Here is a 23,982-nt window from a genome sequence, read left to right on the forward strand (position 1 = left end):
TTAGCATTCGATCAGCAGTATTATAGAAAAAATAATTACAGGGTGTTATTCAAATACTTGATATGAAATTTTATACATTAATGTGCAAATTTTTTTCAAGCACTCTGCTTTTCAGTGAAATAAATGTTGCTGTCTAAAAGTTCATGTCATAGAAGTTTATTTGAAATTATTGGTTAAATATAGACTTGAGTATGGAAATATATATGTTCCAGACCATATGAGTATTTGGACCATACGCGTACGGTCGGACCATATGAGTATACGCGTACGGTTCAGCTGATCATACATGTTTTGGCCGGGATCATATGGGTTAAATTTAAACAAATATTTATCAAAATCTTTATTTTTGATTATACAAATTGATATTATTACAATTAGATAGATAAAGTGAATAGGCGAACAATTGAAATTACTCTGGCCCAAGGTGACACTTGCTTCGACAAGGAAAGTCATCTTTTTTTACATTAAAACACGTTTTGTTCATGCATGTTCCTTTGCATATGCATTTTTTTTGTAAAGTTCCTAGATATTCTAAAACGATTGTCCTCCCACATTATGTTTACGTCCGACAACTTCAATTTCAATTAGTATACTGGGCAGCAATTATTATAATAAATTATACTGACATGCTAAATACAGGAGATTAACAGATTAAATAAGCATGATTTTTTTAAATAGTTAAACTATTGAGTTTTTATTTCAATTACTTTTGAACTTTTTATATTAATTTGAGATACAGGTTATGTTGATCTGTTATATACATTTGTATCTAATAAACTTGACCTATTTCTTAATAATAGTCAGACCGTACGTGTACGGTCCGACCGTATGCGTATTCTGAAAAAGTACGCATACGGCACAGACCGTACGCGTACGGTCCAAATACTCATACGGTCTGGAACATATATACAAATGAACCGACACAACGACCACTTTATCGATAAGGTTTCGGTCAGCTTTGTAAGGTAAAAAGGGTGAAAGCTACTAAACCATTATTTTTTTATAGTATAACTAATCGCCGTATTTGAATATCAAAAATAAGACAACGCGTGACCGAACGACGCATGGATTAAACGAGTGCGCAGCGATTAGTTATTCTTTTTATTACATTGGCAAATGGCTTTTTTTTATGAAATTAATGTAGAAAATGTAAGGAACTATATCTTTTTCCTACGCATTGACAATTTGTTTTGATCCGACGTTCTCGACTTCTTGACAACGCCTATTGTTGTATGACGTCAGAGAGTGAAATAACCACGCTTATTTCACATGTGAAATTATCGGTTAACTGGGAAATCAATGTAATTCATTGCAACCAATGTAATAATTGCATCCTTCAGTTTTTTTTTGAAAATTAGTATCGCCGTATATATATATAGATTTTGGGATATTTCGATATATGGTTTTCGTAAGTGTTATCACGAATTTTGTGCTAACAGGTGAATGAATTGTTTTGTAATGTTTTATATGAAGTGTGTACCTTTTAAATATATAAATATAATTTTAATGTTTTAACAAACCTTGTAATTATTTGTATCATGTTCTATAACTAAATCATTTTCATCACAACTTCTAAGTTGAGTAATAGGTTCTTGTAGTAAATGCTTCTCTGTTCTTGATATGGTCTGACATGTCCGTAAAACAAACAAGGAATTACGACTTCTTACAGCTATACCACAATGACAAGATGACCCAACCCAGCCAAACCCACAGTTGGTAAATAAAGCATGCACCTGGGAAAAAATAATAAAGAAAACATTATCAGTTTTACAAACTAAGGATTAACTTATCCCAGGTATAAATTACCTTAGCCGTATTTGGCACAATTTTTTTGAATGTTGGATCCTCAATGCTCTTCAACTTTGTACTTGTTTGGATTAATAAATATTTTGATATGAGCGTCACTGATGAGTCTTATGGAGACGAAACGCGCGTCTGGCGTACTAGATTATAATCCTGGTACCTTTAATAACTAATTACAACTAATAAAAACCAACCTTTTATACTAAGATAATAATATTAGTGTTTCTATAGTTTTTACTGAAAACTTATACTAGTATACATGTGATTCAAAATTCAATAGCACTAACTATGATTTCATAAGAACAACAAAGAAAAACAATGCTCCCATCTTATATTAATGGCTGATGCATATCCCACTTACATGTTTTCAGACTTACCGAATAAGGACCCTTATCATTTTTGTACATCACAAATTCGCCAACATCCATATAATGATACAATCTCCCGTCAAAAGTGGTTATATGTGGGTCGTTGTAGGATCGACATTGCCTGTTAATAAGTACAGCATCCTTGTCTATAACTGTGACCTGAAATAATAAACCATAAATCTAAGCAAGCATATAAATGGAATTTTGTAATGTTAAATAGTTATCAAAAGTACCAGGATTATAATTTAGTACGCCAGACGCGCGTTTCGTCTACATAAGACTCAATAGTGACGCTCAGATCAAAACATTTAAAAAGCCAACAAGTACAAAGTTGAAGAGCATTGAGGACCCAAAATTCCCAAAACGTTGTGCCAAATACGGCTATGGTAATCTGTTCCTGTAATAAGAAAATCCTTATTTTTTTCGAAAAATTCAAAGTCTTGTAACCGGAAATTTACAAAAAATGACCATATAATTGATATTCATGTCAACACCGAAGTGATGACTTTTGGGCTGGTGATACCATCGGGAACGAAACGTCCACCAGCAGTGGCATCGATCCAGTGGTGTAAATTGTTATCAAAAGTACCAGGATTACGCCAGACGCACGTTTCGTCTACATAAACTCTTTATTCACTCTTAATTTTTAATTTTGATTGCATAAGCATGTTTCTTGTTGTAAAGAAATATTACTGACAACAATTGTGTTATTCAACCAAAAAGGAAATGGCTGAAAAAGTTGGCAATATTTACCTTTATATCTGGAACTTGTATACCCTTCCAAATATCATTTAGTTCCGATACTGCTGACGTAGATATCTTGAGAATTGTTGATCTGTCTTGAAAGTTATACATTGAGTCACTAAACCCATACACACGCAGTTTGTTCTCATTATTCCAATGGAGACTTTTAATGTTGATACCACAAAATTGAGCTTGAAAAACTACATCTTTTTTAGCAATGTTGTTCCTACATGATACTGAAGTTTGGTCATTCTTCGGTTGGAAAATGTAGAAGTTCTGATCACAGTGTGTTCTGATGGCCTCATGTGATGAGATACATCCAACAGGTACAGTCGAAGTAAAGGTTATGTCGATTGATTCACCTTCAATTACAGTATATTCATATTTGTCTGGCTGTAAAGGAAACATATGAAAATAAGTTATTGTTATCAAATATGCAGAACAAGCAGAAATTATTAAGTCTCAGTTTAAGATGCTTGAATAATTTTTCAAAGACTCATCAGATATACCAGTCTTATTTCTTTGGAATGACAGAAAGGATTTTTGTCTAAGTTAGACTAATAAATGGTGCTCGAATACAAACAGATAGAAAGACAAATCGAATACAAATTTGAAGAAAAATGAAAACCCAATTTTCCAAAAGATTGCTCCGAATTCGTCTCCTACGAGTGAGCATAGAAAAACCTTCGTGTTTTGAATAAATCAACATTTAATTAAACAATACATTACACATTGAAAATTCAAAGACCGATCGAAAGAATAAATATAACTTTTATTTAACACAAATTGCCGACATACATATCTCGTTTCGAAATGTACAAATCATACTTTGTCAAAGAAATAACTCCGATTTAAATGGAATATTTTCATAACTGATAGCATCATGATGCTTGATTTGTTTTAGGCAGTACATTTAGACGGAGTGTTTGTAAAAATACATGTATGAATATTACTGATAGTATTTTTAGTTAGTATTTGTATATAGCCAAAATGTGTACGAAATAGCTGTTACTTACATAAACTCCTGCTTGATAAGGTTGACTGTACAGATGCAGTCCTGGTACTGAATTTGTTGCATATCTAATACGAATTGCACATTTCACCTAGATAAAAAGGATTGAACCCCGTTGTAAATTATTGTCGATCTATACAAACATTATCATTATCGTACAGATAAAAAATCATTGCAAGTAATGCTTTGAATTTTTGGCTTAAATGTTTTTACAAAATGAAAAGAAAGATAAACTTTAATATTACTTTCACATATTTATATATCACTTTTAAGCAATTACCTCCATGTTCATCTTAAATTGATTGATCCAATCTGTATCTCTCAAGTCCGTAGTATTAATATTTGAAAACGGAACATTAAAATGGCTGATAACATGAACTCCATTTATGTACCAGAGAACGTCATAAACGTAGCTGCCTTCTGAAGCGTCAGTAAAGTTACATCGGAATACCGGTAATAAGCTAGGATAATACTGGTTACCGTGTATGGGTATAGAAAAGCTCTGTCCTTCTATTAACACAGCGGCAACATTTACTGGTACAATCTCTTTCGGAAAGTTTGCTTTTGAAAAAAATAATTTGTGTTTTAAATTGATAGGAAAAAAAAAACATTTGCTTGTTTGCATTTTATCTTAAATTCATCAGTGACATACTTAATTAAATCGTTATACAAATTTATATAAGAAGGTTGTAATATTAAAAAGCGACTTTACTATAATACAAATGCAGGTTGAATCTTTAAAAATGTTGGATTTTACATAACCTAGAAAAATCGTACGACTCCTACCAGTATGGTGTTTTTTTTATGAATACACATGTATATATACATCTTATTCTATGCTTTGACACTTTTTCAAGGCCACGTACTGTTTTATATTTACCATCCTCCCTCATCTACCCTTGTATATTGTTTTAGAAAAAAATGACACCAGGTTTAGGGATATTTGTTGAGAATATACATTATCGGTGTCCTAATATATAGTATAGTTGTTGTCGTTATTCCTCGTCACTGTATTTTTTTTTTTAATGTTCATGGACTTTTTAAAAATTAATCTCATTTTAATATTGGTATTCCGTTAGAGTAAAAACAACTTGCAAAATCGTATATTGTAATCAAAAGGTCAAACACATTAAACGAATGAATAACAACTGTCATATTCCTGACTTGGTACAGGAATTTTCTTATGTAGAAAATAGTGGATTGAACCTGGTTATATAACTAGCATTACCTCTCACTTGTATGACAGTCACATCCAATTCCATTATATTGAAAGCGACGCGTTAACAAAACAAACAGACACAATAGCTAAAAGTGTTAAAAATAAATGTACAACAGTCAACATTGTGTCATCTTCTTAGTTTCATTTGTTCTGCTGATTAATAGCGTTTGTCACTTTTTATGGACTTCCCTTTTTTGAATTTTACTTAAAGAGGGGAGAGAGATACCAGGAACAGTCAAACTCATTAATCGAAAATAAACTGAAATCGCCATGGCTAAAATTGAAAAAAAATAACAGAAAAATAATAAAACACAAGAAAGAACACAGAAAACTGAAGACTGAGCAACACGAACCCCATCAAAAACTGGGGTTGATCTCAGGTATATACATGATCTTGATAGAAACTCGCTGTAAAATGTTTTCCTTAACCGAAATGCTATGTTTTAGACAAATACGATAAGTAGTATTAAGTTTTTAAATGTAGGACAATTTATCCTGTCTTTTTTCTTTCTTCTTTCTTTTTCTGACCATGGCGTTGTCAGTTTATTTTCGATCTATGAGTTTGCATGTCCCTCTGATATCTGTCGTCTCTCTCTTAATGGAGCAGTTTTACTCTGATATGCTTCTTGTTATAAGCCTTTAGGTGCAAATATAGATAGATATGTCCATGCGTTCTTTTCTTAAGAATGTACCAATCTTCCCTTACACACCAAATGCCTTTTTACTCAAGTAATCAAATACATAACATCAGTTATTTTTTAAGAAACATTCTTAAACGTGTTCAATGTATTTCATTTAATGTATATTTCAAATACATCTTAGGCAACAATCTATGTAGGAGGACAACATACTTACATGTGCATCCTGGATAGTACCCTGTATCAGAGGACATTCCATCGGGACAAAAAACTGCGCCAGCACCTGGAATATATTAAAACTATATTTTGTAGGCTCTATACCCATTTTTAAAGTTCTTTGTCTTAATTGCGGTGAAGTGCCACTATTCTGGCAATATATAACGCGAATTCTTTATACTAATATTTGTTTGTATTGCTTTTGTATATCAAGGATAGATATCTCTATCTTTGAAAAATATTTCTGACAACATCCGTTTGAATAGAAATAAACCATGATCGGATGTAACCTTTTCATTATTTAGATGTCCTAACTCTTTGTTTATGTACTTTATTTTTTTATTATTTTCTCTCAACAAGTTTGTATTAAAATGAATAATCTTTTTGTATAGTTTGTTCAACAGGATACATCTCTTATAAAGTCTACATACTGTAGTTGTCATAATTGACAGCCAAAATATCATCAACATATCTAAAAGTGCTATTTTCTTTTTTATGGCAGATATAGGTTCGATGGGTTGTTGGTAATTTTAGACATCCATTGTGATGTAGGTCCGGAAGAACTGGAGTTAAAGTAGACAGCTCTCTATCGAGCAAAAACTTCTGTACCCTCTATCCAATTGATGTTTAATGATTGGTACATTAGTTTGGGAGAACATAATGTATTCCTTAGTTGTAATTGACTTTGAATTGGCTTTCGGTAATACAAGAACTCTTCATGTCAGTGCTCTTTGTTTATGTTTGTGTGTAAGTTATTTTGTGCCTCGTACCAAGTGCAACTAACATTTTATCAAATGTTTCAATGTAACACCACTGTCCCAGATTAGGGGGATATTTGAGCGCTCACAAACATGTATAATCCCGTCACACTTTTGATGGCCTGTCCATACTCCCTGTTCCAACGCAGGAACCTGTTTTTCAGTGGTTGTGTTTAGTTCATATCTGTCGTATTGGGTTCTCATAAATTGTATGTTATAAAATAGTCTTAATTTCCAGCAATTGAATGTTCATATTATTCATGTCGGAACCTTTTATAACCGACTATACGGTATACATTTTTCTCATTGTTGAAGGATGTTTCGATGAGCATTAATGGATAGTTTTCTAATTGAAAATCATAATATATCTCATAATTTTCATACATGTTTGTATACACAGCTTTTAAAATAATTTCTCTTATATTCTTCTTTTTTGTCATAAATTTAATAAGAAGAAGTATCGTCAGCGTTGCTGTTCTATTGCCTATACTATGTCAGGAATACGGCAATATCTAAAGATATCTTATCTAAAGTTAATATAATTGAGCGTTTGAACTTGTCAGATTTTATGGGTTTCCAATTCTTAATGTACATTTTTTTCCATACTTTTCTATTGTTATCTTTAATTGTCACACTAAAATGAAATAATAGTTCTTTGTTTTGTTTTAAAAAATAACGATAAAAAATAAAATCTCAAATCAAGAAAAGCACGAAAACAAAAATGAAAAATAACTACGGAAAAAGAAAGAAGACACAATATCTATAAAATATAATTAGATAAAATGGTGAGTACATATGAATGAGACAGCGACCAAATTTGTATTTTTTTCCATTATTTACAGCTGTGGTGGTCGATGTTTATTGATTAGGATTGTCAGTTTTCCCACCAAACGTTTGGGGTCTGTTTGAGCATGGCTACTCCCTACTCAAATAGACGTCGACTGCCACAAAGTAGCTAATAGTATACTTCACTCAAAGTGGTGTTTTATGTAAAAAAATAAATAAAATGTTGAAATAAGCGTTGTTGGCTGTAATACCTAATTTTTTTTTTCAAGTTTTGCATTACAAACCAAGTATCAGCGTGGTTAATACACAAGAAAACCAATAGTTGATGACAATAATCATGATTGTTTTGTACCAATAAAACCTTAAAATCGATAAATTTGAAATTTGATAGTTTTAAGACAAATTAACCAACGTTTTTCGTCGATTTGATGTGCACTCTATGCTGATGCTCACATATTTTGAAAGATTTCAATCAGTAATTAATCAGAGAATATTACAGAGATAATTATATTTTTTTGAAGTTAAGGCATAGTTTTACAATTCACAGTTGTATACAAACTTTACAAAAATCTGTGACTTAATCCATGCACTGTTCCTTTACCTTACATACCAACAACACAAATTATGAAAACGACAAATATTTACATACCAAAACAAAATGAAGAATTTGCTGGTGTATTCTCTAGGTAATACAAAAAATATCCTCCACAGTTATTTATTTCTATAGTTATTGTATATTCACATATATCTGATGAGGACTGAACACATACTTGTCTCGAAACATTTCCTTCTTCAGACACAGGCAGTGTTCCTAGAATGAGAAGTTATACATATACTGTTTAGTGTTATACGAACTTATTCGTGTTGATGACCGATCACTATTTTATTCTACTTACAACCATATTATTAACTGGGATTTAACAACAAATGTGTATTATTACCTTAAAAGCTATAAAAAAAGTTATATTGTTGAAATTAAGAATAGCGCATACCTAAAACGTTTTATTTTCTAAACTTACTCATATTCATTATGTACAAATGATGTACCTTAAGGAGGTTCGCTACTCAGTTTTCATAACACTAGTATATATTGATAGGTAATTATCAAAAGCTAAAACAAAAATTATATATATAGGTCAGTGTGCTTGTTTTTGAGATATTAGCCAACGAAATATTGACGGGAAAATGTTCCCTCTTGAATTTTCATACTTTATCATTGACAAGTTTAAGATCTCAAAAACTGTTAAAAATAATCGCACGGTTTTATAATACTATAACAGATAGCGTTTAATTATACACGTAAAAGATCTATAAAAAGAAAAATGGGGGTCAATGGGCAAAATTTTGTAAGGCATTCAAATGGATAAAACCAGAGGATTCTGAAAATCTGACAAAAATTCTATAACATGACAAGCAAACATCCTTAACAATGAGTAAATTGATGAAATTGATTGAGGCAGTAATCACACAGAAAAGACATCAAGAGGATTACAAGCAGTTATCAACAATAGAAAGTGTCTGTACCTTATGCCACGCTGTAAATCATTTCGAATTTAGAAAATCCGTGAAAAATTTCAAAGACAATTCCAAATTAACTATCCACACCTAACCTTAATCTAAAATTATTGCCATGATCCTGACCATGACAAAGTGTAATGGTTATAACGTAGAAGTAATATTACGGTTGTTTAATGTTCTTGCTTAAAGAGGGGTATCGAAAATGTTCTATAAGTGTTAGAGACTCAAAAGAATAATGAAAATACTAGTAACTTATTAATATAGTTAATTATTGCTGCCTTAGTTTGCTATTAATAAATATTGTAATGTGCATTGTTATTAAGTGCAATATCAGTATTTAGTTCAAATGTAATCTTGGGTCAGTCCTAGTTCTATCTTATTCATTCAAATGACGTCATTTTTCATTTTTTGATGATCTGTTTTACAAATTCTTATGACGTCATCATTTTTTGTCATTTTTTACAATTTCAAATATGACGTCACTTGACGTTGAGGTTTAAACATATTCGGATGTGTCTACATATTGTGTTGCAAATGTCTGGTTATGTAATGTATTTCAGTTGTTTCCTGTAATTAGTTAATATTTCAGTTCTATCATGTACAGCTTTTGTTTATTAATTTTATAAATTTACTGTTTGCAAAAGTATAAATTATTCTAAATGATAAGGATGTTCTGGTAACTAACAGAAAACCCTGGCCGTTTTTGGCACAACTTTTTTGATCTTTTGGTCCTCGATGCTGTTCGACTTTGTGCTTGTTTTGGCTTTCAAACTTTTGTATCTGGGCATCACTTGTAGATCTTGTGTGGATAAAATGCACTTCTGGCGTATTAAAATTTTCAACTTGTTGGCTGTTGTTCGTGTGTTTCTTTGTCAATTGTATTCTCCAAGTTATTTATATTGTAGTCCTGTAGTCTTAATGTTATATTTCACATGGATATAAAAAGGGAGGTTTGGCATGCCACTAAACCAGGTTCAACCCGCTATTTTTTTCTTTAAAAATGTCCTGTACCAAGTCAGGAATATGGCCATTGTTATATTATAGTTCGTTTCTGTATGTGTTACATTTTAACGTTGCGTCGTTTGTTTTCTCTTATTTTTGAGTGTAAATTCACATTGCGATAAGACGTGTCACGGTACTTGTCTATCCCAAATTCATGTATTTGGTTTTGATGTTATATTTGTTATTCTCGTGGGATTTTGTCTGTCGCTTGGTCCGTTTCTATGTGTGTTACATTGTAGTGTTGTGTCGTTGTTCTCCTTTTATATTTAATGCGTTCCCATCAGTTTTAGTTTTTTACCCCGATTTTGTTTTTTGTCCATGGATTTATGAGTTTGAACATCGGTATACTACTGTTGACTTTATTTACGCATCCCAAAATGTTCTTCCAAACCGATACACATATGACAATACGTTGTTGTCTTGAAAAAGTTAATATCTATACTTTTTCAGATGTTAAGTCTTACTTTTCGGAAATTTAATAACCATTGCAACTATAAGAATATACATGTATATTCTTTTTAATTTTGAAAAAAATAAAAGGACTGTATCTGTGGTGTTCCTGAATGTTAGCCTGTACCAAGTCAAGAATATGACAGTTGTCCATTCGTTTGATTTGTTTTGTCATTCGATTTTGCCATGTGATAATGGACTTTCCGATTGAATTTTCTTCGGAGTTCAGCATTTTTGTGTTGTACGTTTTTTTTTAAGCATTGTCAAGTTCATAAAACAATTACCTTAAATGTGTGTTTTAAAGAATTGTGTATGGCCTGTGCTATTGATTCAGATATATAAAAGTGAATAGAATTATGTCGAAATTCAATCAAAGTTAGCGATAAAGATTTCATCAGGGACACTTTTTAAGTCAGCGAAGTGTACCAATCCAAATCAGTATTTAAAGTCAAACAATTGATATCGACAAATAAAAGAAATATAAAAAATGTAAATCAAAGGCTTATACTATCTATCTTCGTATTTCCGCACTCAGTTACAACTTTTACTATTATGCTCCTTTGCATGCGAGGCTTGTGTACAATTTAAAAGAAATACATTTTTTAGTAATGTTATGCTTTATGAACAGAAATAATAAAATATATTACAGTTATTTATTTTTTATTATTTTTTTAGTGGCTTGTTATCCATAGTTGTTTTGGTAAAACAATGTACACGCTTTACAGTGTTTAACATTAAGTGAAAGAGCAGATATATAAATCTGTTCCTTGAAGCCGTCAACTGTTGTACAGAGGATTGCTGATGTTGAAAAAAAGATCCATTGTGAGCGGAATAGAAAACAACTGCTATATACCTGACTTTGAACAGGCATTTCCTTATGTACAAATGGTGAATTCAACCTGGTTTACTAATATATATAATTTCCATTCTTTTGTAAATTAATTTTTAAGAATAATTGTCCAGTTAGATATACTGGATTTCAGTATAGATATGAGCCATTTTTTAACCCCCTTTCATTAGATAAATGATTATTGTTTCGTATCCTGGATATATGTGTATTGTGTTAACATTAGCTTAAATATGTAATCACTTCTTTTTTCTAAACTGAGTTCCCTATAATAAAGTGCATGAGCTTTTGATTTTGACATTTGCTTATGAAATTTCCGTTTAGAATTTTCCACGGATTTCGTTGTTTTTGTTATTTTTACTTTTAATAGTTTATAATTATAAAGCCCTTTTACATGTAATTAACAAATAATTACACATTTTCTACGGGTGTCTTAAGGTGGTACCTAACACTACAGGGAGATAACTCTGTAAAATCAGCTAAACATTTTAATTACGTTGCGTTGTGAAGGCAATATAAAGCTTCTCAATGATCAAAATTAGTGTTTGTCAAACTGCTATATAACCAGTGTAATTTTTCTGATAAAACGCTTGGTTCAAATTTTTTGAATTTTTTATATTTTTGTTAAAGGGTCAAAGTATATACTTTGTCAAAATTTTATGAAAATTAAACGAGCCAAATTAATTTTAGTGAAAGTGTTGGGTACCACCTTAATAATCTACAATCGACACATACCAAAAAATGGTTGAGAATCAAACAATTTTTATCTCTAATTGAAATTTAAAAAGGGACTTCACTTTTTATATTTTCCTCGAAGATGCTTTTTTTCTTCTTCTTAAAATGTCCTGTACCAAGTCAGGAAAATGGCCAATGTTATATTATAGTTCGTTTCTGTATTTGTTACATCTTAATGTTGTGTTTCTGTTGTGTCGTAGTTCTCCTCTTATACTTGATGTGTTTCCCTCTGTTTAAGTTTGTAACCAGGATTTCTTTTCTTCTCAATCGATTTATGAATTTCGAACAGCGGTAGGCTACATGTTGCCTTATTTCAAGTATTTTTGTGCTTTTACTTTTTTTTCACTATTTTCCAATCCGATTGTTAAAACATATTGTTCTACTCACTAGTGAATATCTGTTCTCGGCAAATGATTGCTCGAAATTAAGTGTTGATGATAATTTTCTGAATTTCCTATTGTGACGTATGGCAAAAGGCGACAATGTCTGTTACATAAAAAAACACAAACCTTTCTGCCAATTTTTTAAACGGAAGGATAAAAAATCATTAGGGAAACAGATTTTACCAATATACGGATACATTTTAAGAATTTGAAATACTTGGCAAGCCTTGTACTTTTAATATTGAAACACTACTTTTCCGGTTAGAGAAAATCGCATCACGCTTGTAGCAGTGGTGGAATCTATAATATGTCTCGTATCCATAAAATTTACAGAGTATTCTATTTTATGCGATATTTATGCAAATGGAATAAAAATAAAGACAGTGTGTTCTGCCGAAATGGGAATTTACATATATCCGTTATGTATTTCAACTTGGGACATATTACTCGTACAGCTATCGCCGACATACACAATGTATGAACTAAATTTTCTTCCTGGATATTAATTAACTGTAATTAAAAATATTATACCATTCAGCCAGATAGGATTTATAGTTCCACAGTGCAATAATCCTGGTGGAGACGTTGGAATTTGGTCTCCATTATCATTGATCATTCTGTACCAGCCCATTTCTAAAGCATGATCACTTATTGGAACATCTAATGACAGATCAGTGATGTAATCTATGGATCTTTTGTTTGAAACCTGCAGGCTGTTATAACTACCACACATTCCTAAAATATGATTTAAATGAATCAATATGTTCATGCCATATAATAGGCATTTTTTTCGTTTATTTTTGCCACTGGAGCCTCAGATTTGCTAAATTTGTCTGATATTTCTTTGAATATGGAATTTGTAGTACATTTATATGATAGAAATCATTAATGTTAGTTTTATTGAGTTTTTTTGTATTTCTAGCTTGAAGGCTATTGCCTCGACCACACAAAAAAAATAATTATCATTTTGTAAAACTAGAGGTTCTTAAGAGCCTGTGTCGCTCACCTTGGTCTATGTGCATATCAAACAACGGACACAGATAGATTCATGACAAAATAAATTGTGTTTTGGTGATGGTGATATGTTTAATTTGTAGATCTTACTTTACTGAACATTCTTGATACTTACAATTTTCTCTATCTGTAATGAACTTGGCCCTTTAGTTACAGAGGAAAATATTTTGTAAAAACTTACCAAAATTTACCAAATTGATGAAAATTGTTAAAAATTGACTATAAAGGCAATAACTCATTAAGGGGTCAACTGACCATTTTGGTGATGTTGACCTTTTTGTTGATCTTACTTTGCTGAACATTATTGCTGCTTACAGTTTATCTCTATCTATAATAGTATTCAAGATAATAACCAAAAAGACAAAATTTCCTCCAACAACCAGTTGTCCAATTTATCTGAAAATTGCAGGGCAGATATATATTGACTTGATAAACATTTTAACCCCTTTTAAGATTTTCAGTAAAGGCTTTGGTTTCAGAGTTATAAGTCAAAATCTACATTTTACCCCTATGTTTTATTTTTGGCCATGGCAGCCATCTTGGTTAGTTGGCTGGGTCACCGCACACATTTTAAACTAAATACCCTAATAATGATTGTGGCTAAATGTGGTTTAATTTGGCCCAGTAGTTTCAGAGGAGAAGATTTTTGTAAAAGATTACACAAATTTACAATAAAATTCGTAAAAATTACTATAAAGGGCAATAACTCCTTAAGGGGTCATCTGAACATTTTGATCATGTTGACATGTTTGTAGATCTTACTTTGCTAAACATTATTGATGTTTACAGTTTAACTCTATCTATAATAATATTCAAGATAATAACCCAAAACGGCAAAATTTCCTTAAAATTACCAATTCAGGGGCAGCAACCCAACAACCGGTTGTCCGATTCATCTGAAAATTTCAGGGCAGATAGATCTTGACTCAACAAACAGTTTTACCCATTTCAGATTTGCTCTAAATGCTTTGGTTTCGGAGTTATAAGCCAAAATATACATTTTACCCCTTTTGATTTATTTTTAGCCATTGGGGACATGTTTGTTGGCTTGGCGGGTCACCGGACACAATTTTCAACTAGATACCCTAATGATGATTGTGGCCAAGTATGGTTAAATTTGGCCCAGTAGTTTCAGAGGAGTAGATTTTTGTAAAAGTTAACGACGACGGACGACGGAACGACGGACGGCAAGTGATGACTTGGTCCCCTGGGTTATCGACAGGACAAAAACACCCAAGCAAAAAATATAAATCAAAGATCTATAGGTTTCTATGACTGCGCGCGAACAGAAACAATAAGCACTTCTAAACAATTTAAATTACCAATATGCATATAAATAAAGGCAACAGTAGTATACCGCTGTTCAGAATTCATAAATCGATTCAAAAAAACAAATCCGGGTTCCAAACTAAAACTGAGGGAAACACATCAAATATAAGAAGAGAACTACGACACAACTGAAACACAACATTAAAATGTAACAAACTCAGAAACGAACTATAATATTACAATGGCCATTTTCCTGACTTGGTACGGGACATTTAAAAAAATATATGATGGGTTGAACCTGGTTTACTGGCATGACAAATCTCCCGATTTTAAGGCAATGTTAAATATAACATTAAAATGACAACATTATATGATAGGACTATAATACAAATGAATTGGAAAACATATAGGACAGAGAAACAAACGAATAATAGCCATTAAAAGGTACCAGGTTTAAAATTCAATACGCCAGACGCACGTTTCGTCCACACAAGACTAACCAGTGACGCTCTGATGTTCGAAAGCTAAAACAAGTACAAAGTTGAAGAGCATTGAGGACCAAAAGCTCCAAAAACGTTCTGCCCAATACAGCTAGGGTTTTCTGTCTGGGATAGGAACAACCTTATTATTTAGAATAACTTTTGTAAACAGTAAATCTGTATAAAATTACTATGTAATAGATATAAATGATAAAACTGGTGATTAACTAAAGAATAAAAACGGATAGATAAAACAACCCAAACCAGCACATAAAAATTCACAGCCGCGTTAGACAAATCGATAAACGCACAAAGTGACGTCACATTTGAATTTCAAAAATTTTCCCAAAGATAGGATAGAATTAGGATAGAATTCAAAATTAGGTTTGTAATGCTGATATAACATTTATTAATAACAATGGAAATTACAATTCTAATTAATATCTATTATCTAGCTATGTGGGTGTTTCTTCTAAATCAAACTTGAAACCATATACATCGTATAAATTTAGTTGAACCAAACTGAAATATAATAAATGAACTGGATGATTAGTTATCTTGATCATAACACACGAATTCGACAGAAAAAAATAAGATTTACAACTACAGACGACAAAATCCGATGAGAATAACAAATAAAACATCAAAACTAAATACATGAATTACGGATAGAAAAGTACCGTGACACGTCTTAGCAAATTCACACTCAGCAAAACAGTCACAATTGGTAATCATTCACGTTTGGTAATTAAAAGATCCGACGACGTAAAGACAAACCACAAACTAACACGCGAGGTAAAAATGTCCTTAGTTAGTTTAGACAAAGACACATCGTATGAATCAACCAATTGGTGATGGTGTCCGTAAAATTTACGGAGTTTCATTTTTAATCTGTCCTCCTCATAACTTTGTTGGAGCAGTTTCTGTGTTAGGAGCACACCCCTGTATATGAAGTCCGTATAGTGTGAACATACACGCGCATATCGTATCAATTGAGATATGTTTACACCATACGAAGGTGTAGAGGGTACTGCTGAGAAATGGGAAATTGATAATTGGGAAGTTAAAATCGTCCCGTTTATCACAGATTTTCGTGTGAAGTCGTCCATCTGTGCACATATTGAGGAAAAGATCAAGGTATGAAGCAGTATTACGAATCTATTTTGCATTCAGGACTTTAAGAAAACACTGCGTACTGTAAACTGTGAATTTATACTAAATCATCATATTTAAGGCCCTGGAATTTAGTCAATCTACACGAAGACAATAACAATCAAAACCAAGGAGTAAACAAAGACTCATAACACCAAAAGACATTTACATCAACAGTTACAAATAATAAATAAGAAACAACACGAACTCCACTAAAAACCGGGAGTGAAATAAGGTGATCCGGACGGGTAAGCAAAGAAATATTTATAAAACCTTATATTTGAGTTATTTTCAATAAACTGAAGGGTAAGCAAAGAAATATTTATAAAACCTTATATTTTATATAAAAAAGATTTGGTGAAATTCTACATGTTCTCCTTTCCCCCCAATATAGGTTGCACTTCTGTAATTATAGACGATGTAAATTCCCATGTTATGCACTCCCTCTACATCTAAAGCATTGCCACTTTTACTATGAAGTTTCGTAAAAAATTGTATCATTGAAAGCAAAGTTGATATGCACTACTTTTTTCTGTATTTACAAAGTTCAATTTTCAACCAACCCTAATTGTCAATTTCTAGATGTAAGTCAAGTTCAATATATGTGACCATTTAGCAAGTATGTTTTTTTTTTAACTATATGCAATTTAACTTTAAACTCATAGAAAAAAAAGATTACACCAATTGCTACTCACCGTCCTGCAAAATAACTATGTCTCGTACATAAGAAGCAGACGTATATAGAAGAAGTTTATTAGTTCCATCTTTGTTTATTTTATATATTTCTTTATCTTTCCATTGAGAGTAATAAATAAAATCATTATAAATATCTATTCCAAGTGGAGACTGAGCATCAACTATAGTTTTGATATTATTTCCATCGAAGGTGGCAGATTTTATTTGATGTAATCCAACATCTGTCCAAAATAACGTTTCCGTTTTAACATCTGCAACGAAAATATAAATATGACAGTATTATTGTTACGTATATTAGAGAAGTCATGCCAAACATGTACAATAACGTTAATTCAACCGATGAACCCCGATCCCCATCATCTTCATCATGGATGGCGGTTTTTAATAAGTTTATTAGACATTGAATAGATTAAACGTAAAAAAGAGGACAAGGTTCACTTTAGGCCAAATATGGCCTTGCATTTTAACTTTATCATAAAATTTCACATTTGCTTTAATTCGGTTGGCAGCCAAAGTGAATTATAGGGAAAACTGTTAACAACTGTTAACAATTATTGAAAATTTGAACAAAACTGACTTTAGTATGACGTCCATTATCACTGAACTAGATAACATATTTGTTAAGGGGCCAGCTGATGGACGCATCCGGGTGCGGGAGTTGTTTGCTTCATTGAAGACCCGTTGGTGGACTTCAGCTGTTGTATGCTTTATGGTCTGGTTTTTGTCTCCTTGACACATTGCACATTTCCATTCTCAATTTTATTAACAACACAAATATTACACACTTAAGGAGTCAATACTTTATCATTTTTAATGTGACGTACCAAAATGAAGGTTTTTTTTGTGATAACAGTAATATCGCAACTATCTTTATTCTGTATTTTTAGGGTCAAATAAAAAAAATAAATAATTTAGGGCCACTTTTAAGGCTGCGTGAATCCTCTCCTTTATCCATTATTAGTGCAAATAATCATGTGTGAAAATCGTATTTGAATTTGTATCTGCACCTTAATGGGTTTAGAGACCCAACGGATTAAGCCGATTTCCCATGGTTTTTATCTCACAAGTTATAAAAAACTTATATATTATTACATACAAATAGAAATATGTTTCATTAAGAATTATTTCTAAACACAGAACAGTAGCAGTTATGTACAGAGTTACTATTTGTTTATAATGTAATCGTTTAATCTTTCTCGCATCATTTAGATTTCGACCCTAGAACAATTCTGACAGTTGTACATAAGAAAAGTTTCAAAGCAAATTATTCTGGCAGATCTTATGAGAGTTGAGAACGGTTCTCTACATATTCATTTCTTTACAAATGATTTGCGCAATAATACACCTGAAGATTGTATACAACTTTGTTCAGATTTAATTGATGTGATAAAGTCTCATTGTACCTTTGCTAAAATTACAATCTCCTTGCCATTTGCTTGTCTCAAAGATCAAACTCTTAATGATAAGATTATGAAATGTAATGTACTTTTACAGTATACATATCTAAACAGTTTAGATATCTTAATTTGTGACAATCCTAATTTAGGTAGTAGAGGAACTGTTAAAAAGTTCCTAGCCAATGATGGCCTTCACTTGAATAAACAAGGTATGAATGTATTTGGATCAAACATAAAATATCAATTAAGAAAGCAAATGGGCTTGGAAAAAGTCCAACCTCACAATCAACAAAAAAGGGGAAATAACTACCAAAAAAGGAACAAACACCAAATAGGTACACAAGGTACTGATTTTGAAAACCAGAATTCCTGGCATGGTACAGGTAATATGAAATTTAACTCTAACAAAACAGAACAACATTTAGAACAACATTCCCCATAACCCCCTTTTATGTATCCTATGTACACAGGTTTCAATTCTAGTATGTTTGGCTATATGCCAAGTGTGTCACAACAAACTGGTAGAAGATAAAAAACAACAACAAAAAAAAACCAAACTTATTACTCAGTGGTAACTACATTTAATATGTACTTATAAACCAACTTTATTTTTTCAAAGCTATTATTGCAAGTATTATTTGCTTATGATAATTATAAATAATTTTTGTTTTATGTACATGTATGTGGCACAAGAATATTTTAATCCTCTATTATACATGTATACATATATTCTTATTTAAGTCAAGAGTCAATATTTGTGTTTTTTAGCTTTTATTGGCCAAAGAGGCCTTCATTTATACATGTACAATATTATTTTTTTTTTGTTTTTTTTTTTTTTGTTTGAAATTATAATGTTTTATTTGAATTTTACATTTGTTAGAGATACACGAAGTACCGGTACCTTATCCCGGCCTCGTTAACGTTTGTATATAGCATTTCATTGATAAGTTAGTACTTGTTAGTGCACAATATATATATATAGTAATAATGACATGTATGTAACGGAATAGAAATATGATAATGTATTATGATGATATATACAATGATTTATTATAAATTCTAATTTATGAAATTAATTTAATTTTTGCTGCAACCAGATTATGGAATTTTTCATATTTTCCTTCTTTATTTATCAATATTTCGTGATATTGAAGAAATTCTTTTTTGAAAATTTCAAACATATTAATTTGTTTTGTTTTTTGTTCGGATATATAGTATCCTTTGTATACAGTAAAAAGAATAATTGTAATTAAATCATTAATACTGTAATAACTTGTATCGTTTATTTTGTATCCGTTCAAAAATGATTTAATTGATATGATATGATGTCCTATTTTAAGTTTATCAAGTAATAGTTTTATTTGATCCCAAAATGATTTCAGAAATTTGCATGTTAAAAAGTAGTGCTCATAATCTTCGATGACATCACAAATATTACATAGCGGAGTTTTAGTTATTTTCCTAGAGAAAAGTAATTGTTTGGTAGGTAAAATGTAGTGCAAAAATTTCCATGTTAACATTTTGAATTTATTATCTTGTATATAATAAAAGATATAATTTAGCATTTGTTGTCTTTTGTTTGTGTTGTTTTTTAAGATAAATATGTTGTCCCATGTACAATAATTATAAACTTTGCATACATGTATATTATAAACATGCATATATTGATCCTTTTGTACAATTTACAATAGACCAATTTTTTTGTATTTTTGTATACACATTTTGTAAACATGGTGAAACAGTACAGTATGTAACAAATGCAATCATACAAAATGTCTCAATAATTTAAAAAGCTTTCAGAAATTAATTTTCTGTTCCTGTATGAATGCTAATACTATAAAATCATTGGAGTCATTGAGTTATCTCTCCTTGATCATATTAATGTCATCTAATAACTTTTTTTTACACTATTTACTGTACAATTTGTTACATTACTGTACAACAAATTTATATCTATGGGTATCTCAGTTTTTTCGTCTTTTTTTATGTCTGATTATTTTTTCCTTCTGTATAATGGTTATCAAAAACAGTTCACATATAAGCTGTTGGAATATTAATGGTTTTAAACTAAAAGGATACAACAAGTACAGTGATTCAGATTTTATTAGTGAATTCAACAAAAATGATATTTTTTGTTTACTTGAAACCCATTGCTCTCTGGAAGATGCATTGGAAATACCAGATTTTAAAGCTGTGCATCTTATTTGGCCCATGTCTGCACGCACAAGAAAACGCAAAACAAATGACTACATTCGGCTTAAACTTTGTAAGCAATTTTTTGGCTTACCTGAAGATTTATATCTATGTTTTTTATATAACCCCCCTGCAAATTCGACATATTCTCAATCTCTAACCTATGATATTCTGGAATATGTGGAAAATGATATAGTAAGTTATTCCAAACTGAGAAAGATTTTAATTGCTGGTGATGTAAATGCTAGAACAGGGTCCAAACAATTAGACTTTATTCAAAACGATATTTTAGATACTCATGTCTCATCTTTATTTGAAGAATATAACCCTGATTTTGATATACCAGTCCGTCATAGCCAAGATAGCATTTTATCCACAAGGGGCAAGACACTTAACGACTTGTGTGTGCAGACAGGGATCCGTATCTTAAATGGTAGAACCCCTGGTGATTATATAGGTCAGCTTACTTGCCACACCCCTATGGGTAGTAGTGTGGTAGACTATTTTTTATCCTCCGAAAGTCTTTTAAGTAATATACTATTTGTTAAGGTTCATGATTTTAAAGCCGACCTCTCTGATCACTGCCAGGTATCCACTATGTTAAAAATTAACTATATATTAAATGTAGTGCAAACAGATGTTTACTCTATACCAAACCAATATATATGGGAAGAAAATTCTGCAGAGAAATTCCAAAATGCTCTAGTATCACCATTGATTCAAGAAAAAATTAAAACATTTAATAATACAAATTATACTGGTGACTCAAATATTATGATACAAGATCTGAATAATATCCTTTATGAGGCATCTAATATTTCTATTTAGAAAAAGATTATAAAAAAGGTAAATAGTACTGCTAAGGTGAAGAATAGTCAACAGTCAAAATGGTTTGACCTACCCCTCATAAATATGAAAAAACAGTTATGCGATAAAGAAAAGCTTTTTAAAAAATGTAACAAAGATCCTTATATTAGATCCTCATTCTTTGCTTTACTGAAAAAATACAGAAAAGCAAGAAAAACTAAATATAGAGAATTCCGTGCTGATCTTATAGATCAACTTGATAATTTGCGTGAGAAAAACCCAAAAAGTTATTGGACTTTATTAGAATCCCTTAAAAATTTAGACAAAAAACAGAAAAATCATCAAATATAACAAGCACGGAGTGGGCTGAATACTTTAAAGATCTTAACAAAAAACCAGTAACTCCTTCTCCTAATATAATAGAATTTTTACGTAATTTAGAAAATGCTAAAGTTTTTACTGAATTAGACATCCTTATCACAGATAAAGAAATTTCTGATGCAATTCATACTTTAAAGAATAAAAAATCATGTGGCCCAGACATTATTTCAAATGAAATGATAAAAAACAGTCAAAGTTTTCTAATTAAAAGTTTAAATCATGTTTTTAATAAAATACTTTCAACTGGAAACTATCTTCAGATATGGGCTAATGGTTTTATAACTGCCTTATTTAAAAATGGTTCAAAGGATGATCCATCAAATTATCGTGGACTAACTGTGACTAGTTGTCTCAGTAAAGTTTTTACAAAAATTCTTACTAAAAGATTAGAAAACTTTTGTATTAAAAGAAATATCATTTGTCCTGAGCAAATTGGTTTCTGCAAAGACAAGCGTACTTCAGATCATATGTTTGTCATGAAATGTCTTATTGATAAATATACTCAAACAGGTTTAAAACATTTGTATACCTGCTTTATTGATTTCAAAAAAGCCTTTGATAAAGTTTGGCATGAAGGCTTATTTTATAAATTAAGAAAACTTGGTGTTAGTGATCTATTTTATAATGTTGTTAAAGATATATATAGTAAAACTTATTGTCAGTGAAAATTGACCCTAATCATGTAACTGTATACAACATTTTTGTTAATGATATTCCAGAAATATTTGATGAGGATTGCTTTCCAGTTAAACTAAATAATACAAAACTTAATTGTCTGATGTATGCAGATGATCTAATTTTGCTTTCTGAAACTCCTAGGGGCTACAAGAATGTCTTGATAAACTACAGATCTATTGCAATTATTGGGGACTGGAAGTTAATATTACTAAATCCAGAATCATGATTTTTAGCAATTCTGGTAGACTTCTTTCTACTCAATTTCATTTAAATAATACCCCCCTAACGAACACAAAAAATTGTACCTACTTGGGTGTCAAATTTAGTATTAATGGCAAATTTACAGATGCCCAACATGAAATGTATAATAAAGGGTTAAAGGCCTTATTTAAACTAAAAAAATGTTTCTCAGGTCATAAACCAAAAATAAAAACTCTCATTCATGTTTTTGACCATACAGTTAAATCCGTCTTAATGTATGGCAGTGAAATATGGAATGACATTAACTTTCACAAACTAAACACTCAAGGGGATAACTATTTCAAAAAAATATGTAGAGACCTGGCAGTAGAGAAGGCTCATTTAAGCTTTTGTAAATTTATACTTGGAGTAAGTAAAAAAGCTACAAATATTGCAGTTATGGGTGAACTGGGCAGATATCCTCTATTTTTGGAGGTTTTGTTAAATATGTTTAAATATTATATACGTTTAAAAAAATCTGATGACTTATTATTAAAAGAGGCTTTCAACCTCTCAAAATCTCTACATGATGAGCAGAAAAAGAGCTGGTATACCAGTATTCAAACTTCATTTAAATACTTTAGCATCAATGAAAATTATGCACTTAATTTAAAGACGAAGTTAAAAAACTATTTATGCAAAAAGATGCAATCAAAATATTAATTGCAATACTCATATATGAAGACCCTATTTCAATACTGAACGAATAACAATGAGATGAAAAACAACGATCCAGAGTTGTTGACGTATTTTCTAAACATATTAAAACTTAATCAAGAGTTGTCTCCCTTTTTCTGTTGTGAATTATAATTCACAAATACCAAATACTAACTCAAGACTTTCTGTATATTATACTCATTTGTGTAGAGGTTCCATCCTCTGTAATTCATAAACAACTTATACAAAAACAATCCTTTGAATTAAACATACATTTTATTACACCAACTTGTATTTACATTTTCATGACTAGAATATACATTTTTTACTTTTTGGCAATACTTTGGCTACAGAGTATTCTATGATATTTTGTTGAGGCGCCAGGGTGACTACTGATTACCTACACACAATGGCTATCAGCTGACCTATGTTGACATAGTGTCATAAAACCCCTGGTAGTTAAACACGGTTACACCACCACCTACCATGGGGAGTGACCGGGGAAAACACTCGTATTACCAATGCTCCAGTTAGCGCCCC

The 23,982-nt window shown here is 31.1% G+C and overlaps 1 protein-coding gene across 1 annotated transcript in view; it reads right to left on the bottom strand.

Annotated features, from left to right (window-relative positions):
- The window catches only part of LOC143064411 (von Willebrand factor D and EGF domain-containing protein-like), a 51,299-nt gene that overhangs the window by 9,687 nt on the left and 17,630 nt on the right, over window positions 1-23,982 (bottom strand). Inside the window, exons 5-13 of the mRNA XM_076237226.1 lie at window positions 17,089-17,340; window positions 13,011-13,214; window positions 8,194-8,355; window positions 6,002-6,067; window positions 4,208-4,488; window positions 3,932-4,018; window positions 2,925-3,308; window positions 2,181-2,330; window positions 1,521-1,733 (exon numbers count right to left, since the gene is read on the bottom strand). Coding sequence (XP_076093341.1) covers window positions 1,521-1,733; window positions 2,181-2,330; window positions 2,925-3,308; window positions 3,932-4,018; window positions 4,208-4,488; window positions 6,002-6,067; window positions 8,194-8,355; window positions 13,011-13,214; window positions 17,089-17,340 — 1,799 coding nt within the window. The remainder of the gene's footprint in view (window positions 1-1,520; window positions 1,734-2,180; window positions 2,331-2,924; window positions 3,309-3,931; window positions 4,019-4,207; window positions 4,489-6,001; window positions 6,068-8,193; window positions 8,356-13,010; window positions 13,215-17,088; window positions 17,341-23,982) is intronic.

This window comes from Mytilus galloprovincialis, chromosome 1, assembly GCF_965363235.1.
Source record: "Mytilus galloprovincialis chromosome 1, xbMytGall1.hap1.1, whole genome shotgun sequence".
In the NCBI taxonomy this organism is placed as follows: Eukaryota; Metazoa; Mollusca; class Bivalvia; order Mytilida; family Mytilidae; genus Mytilus; species Mytilus galloprovincialis.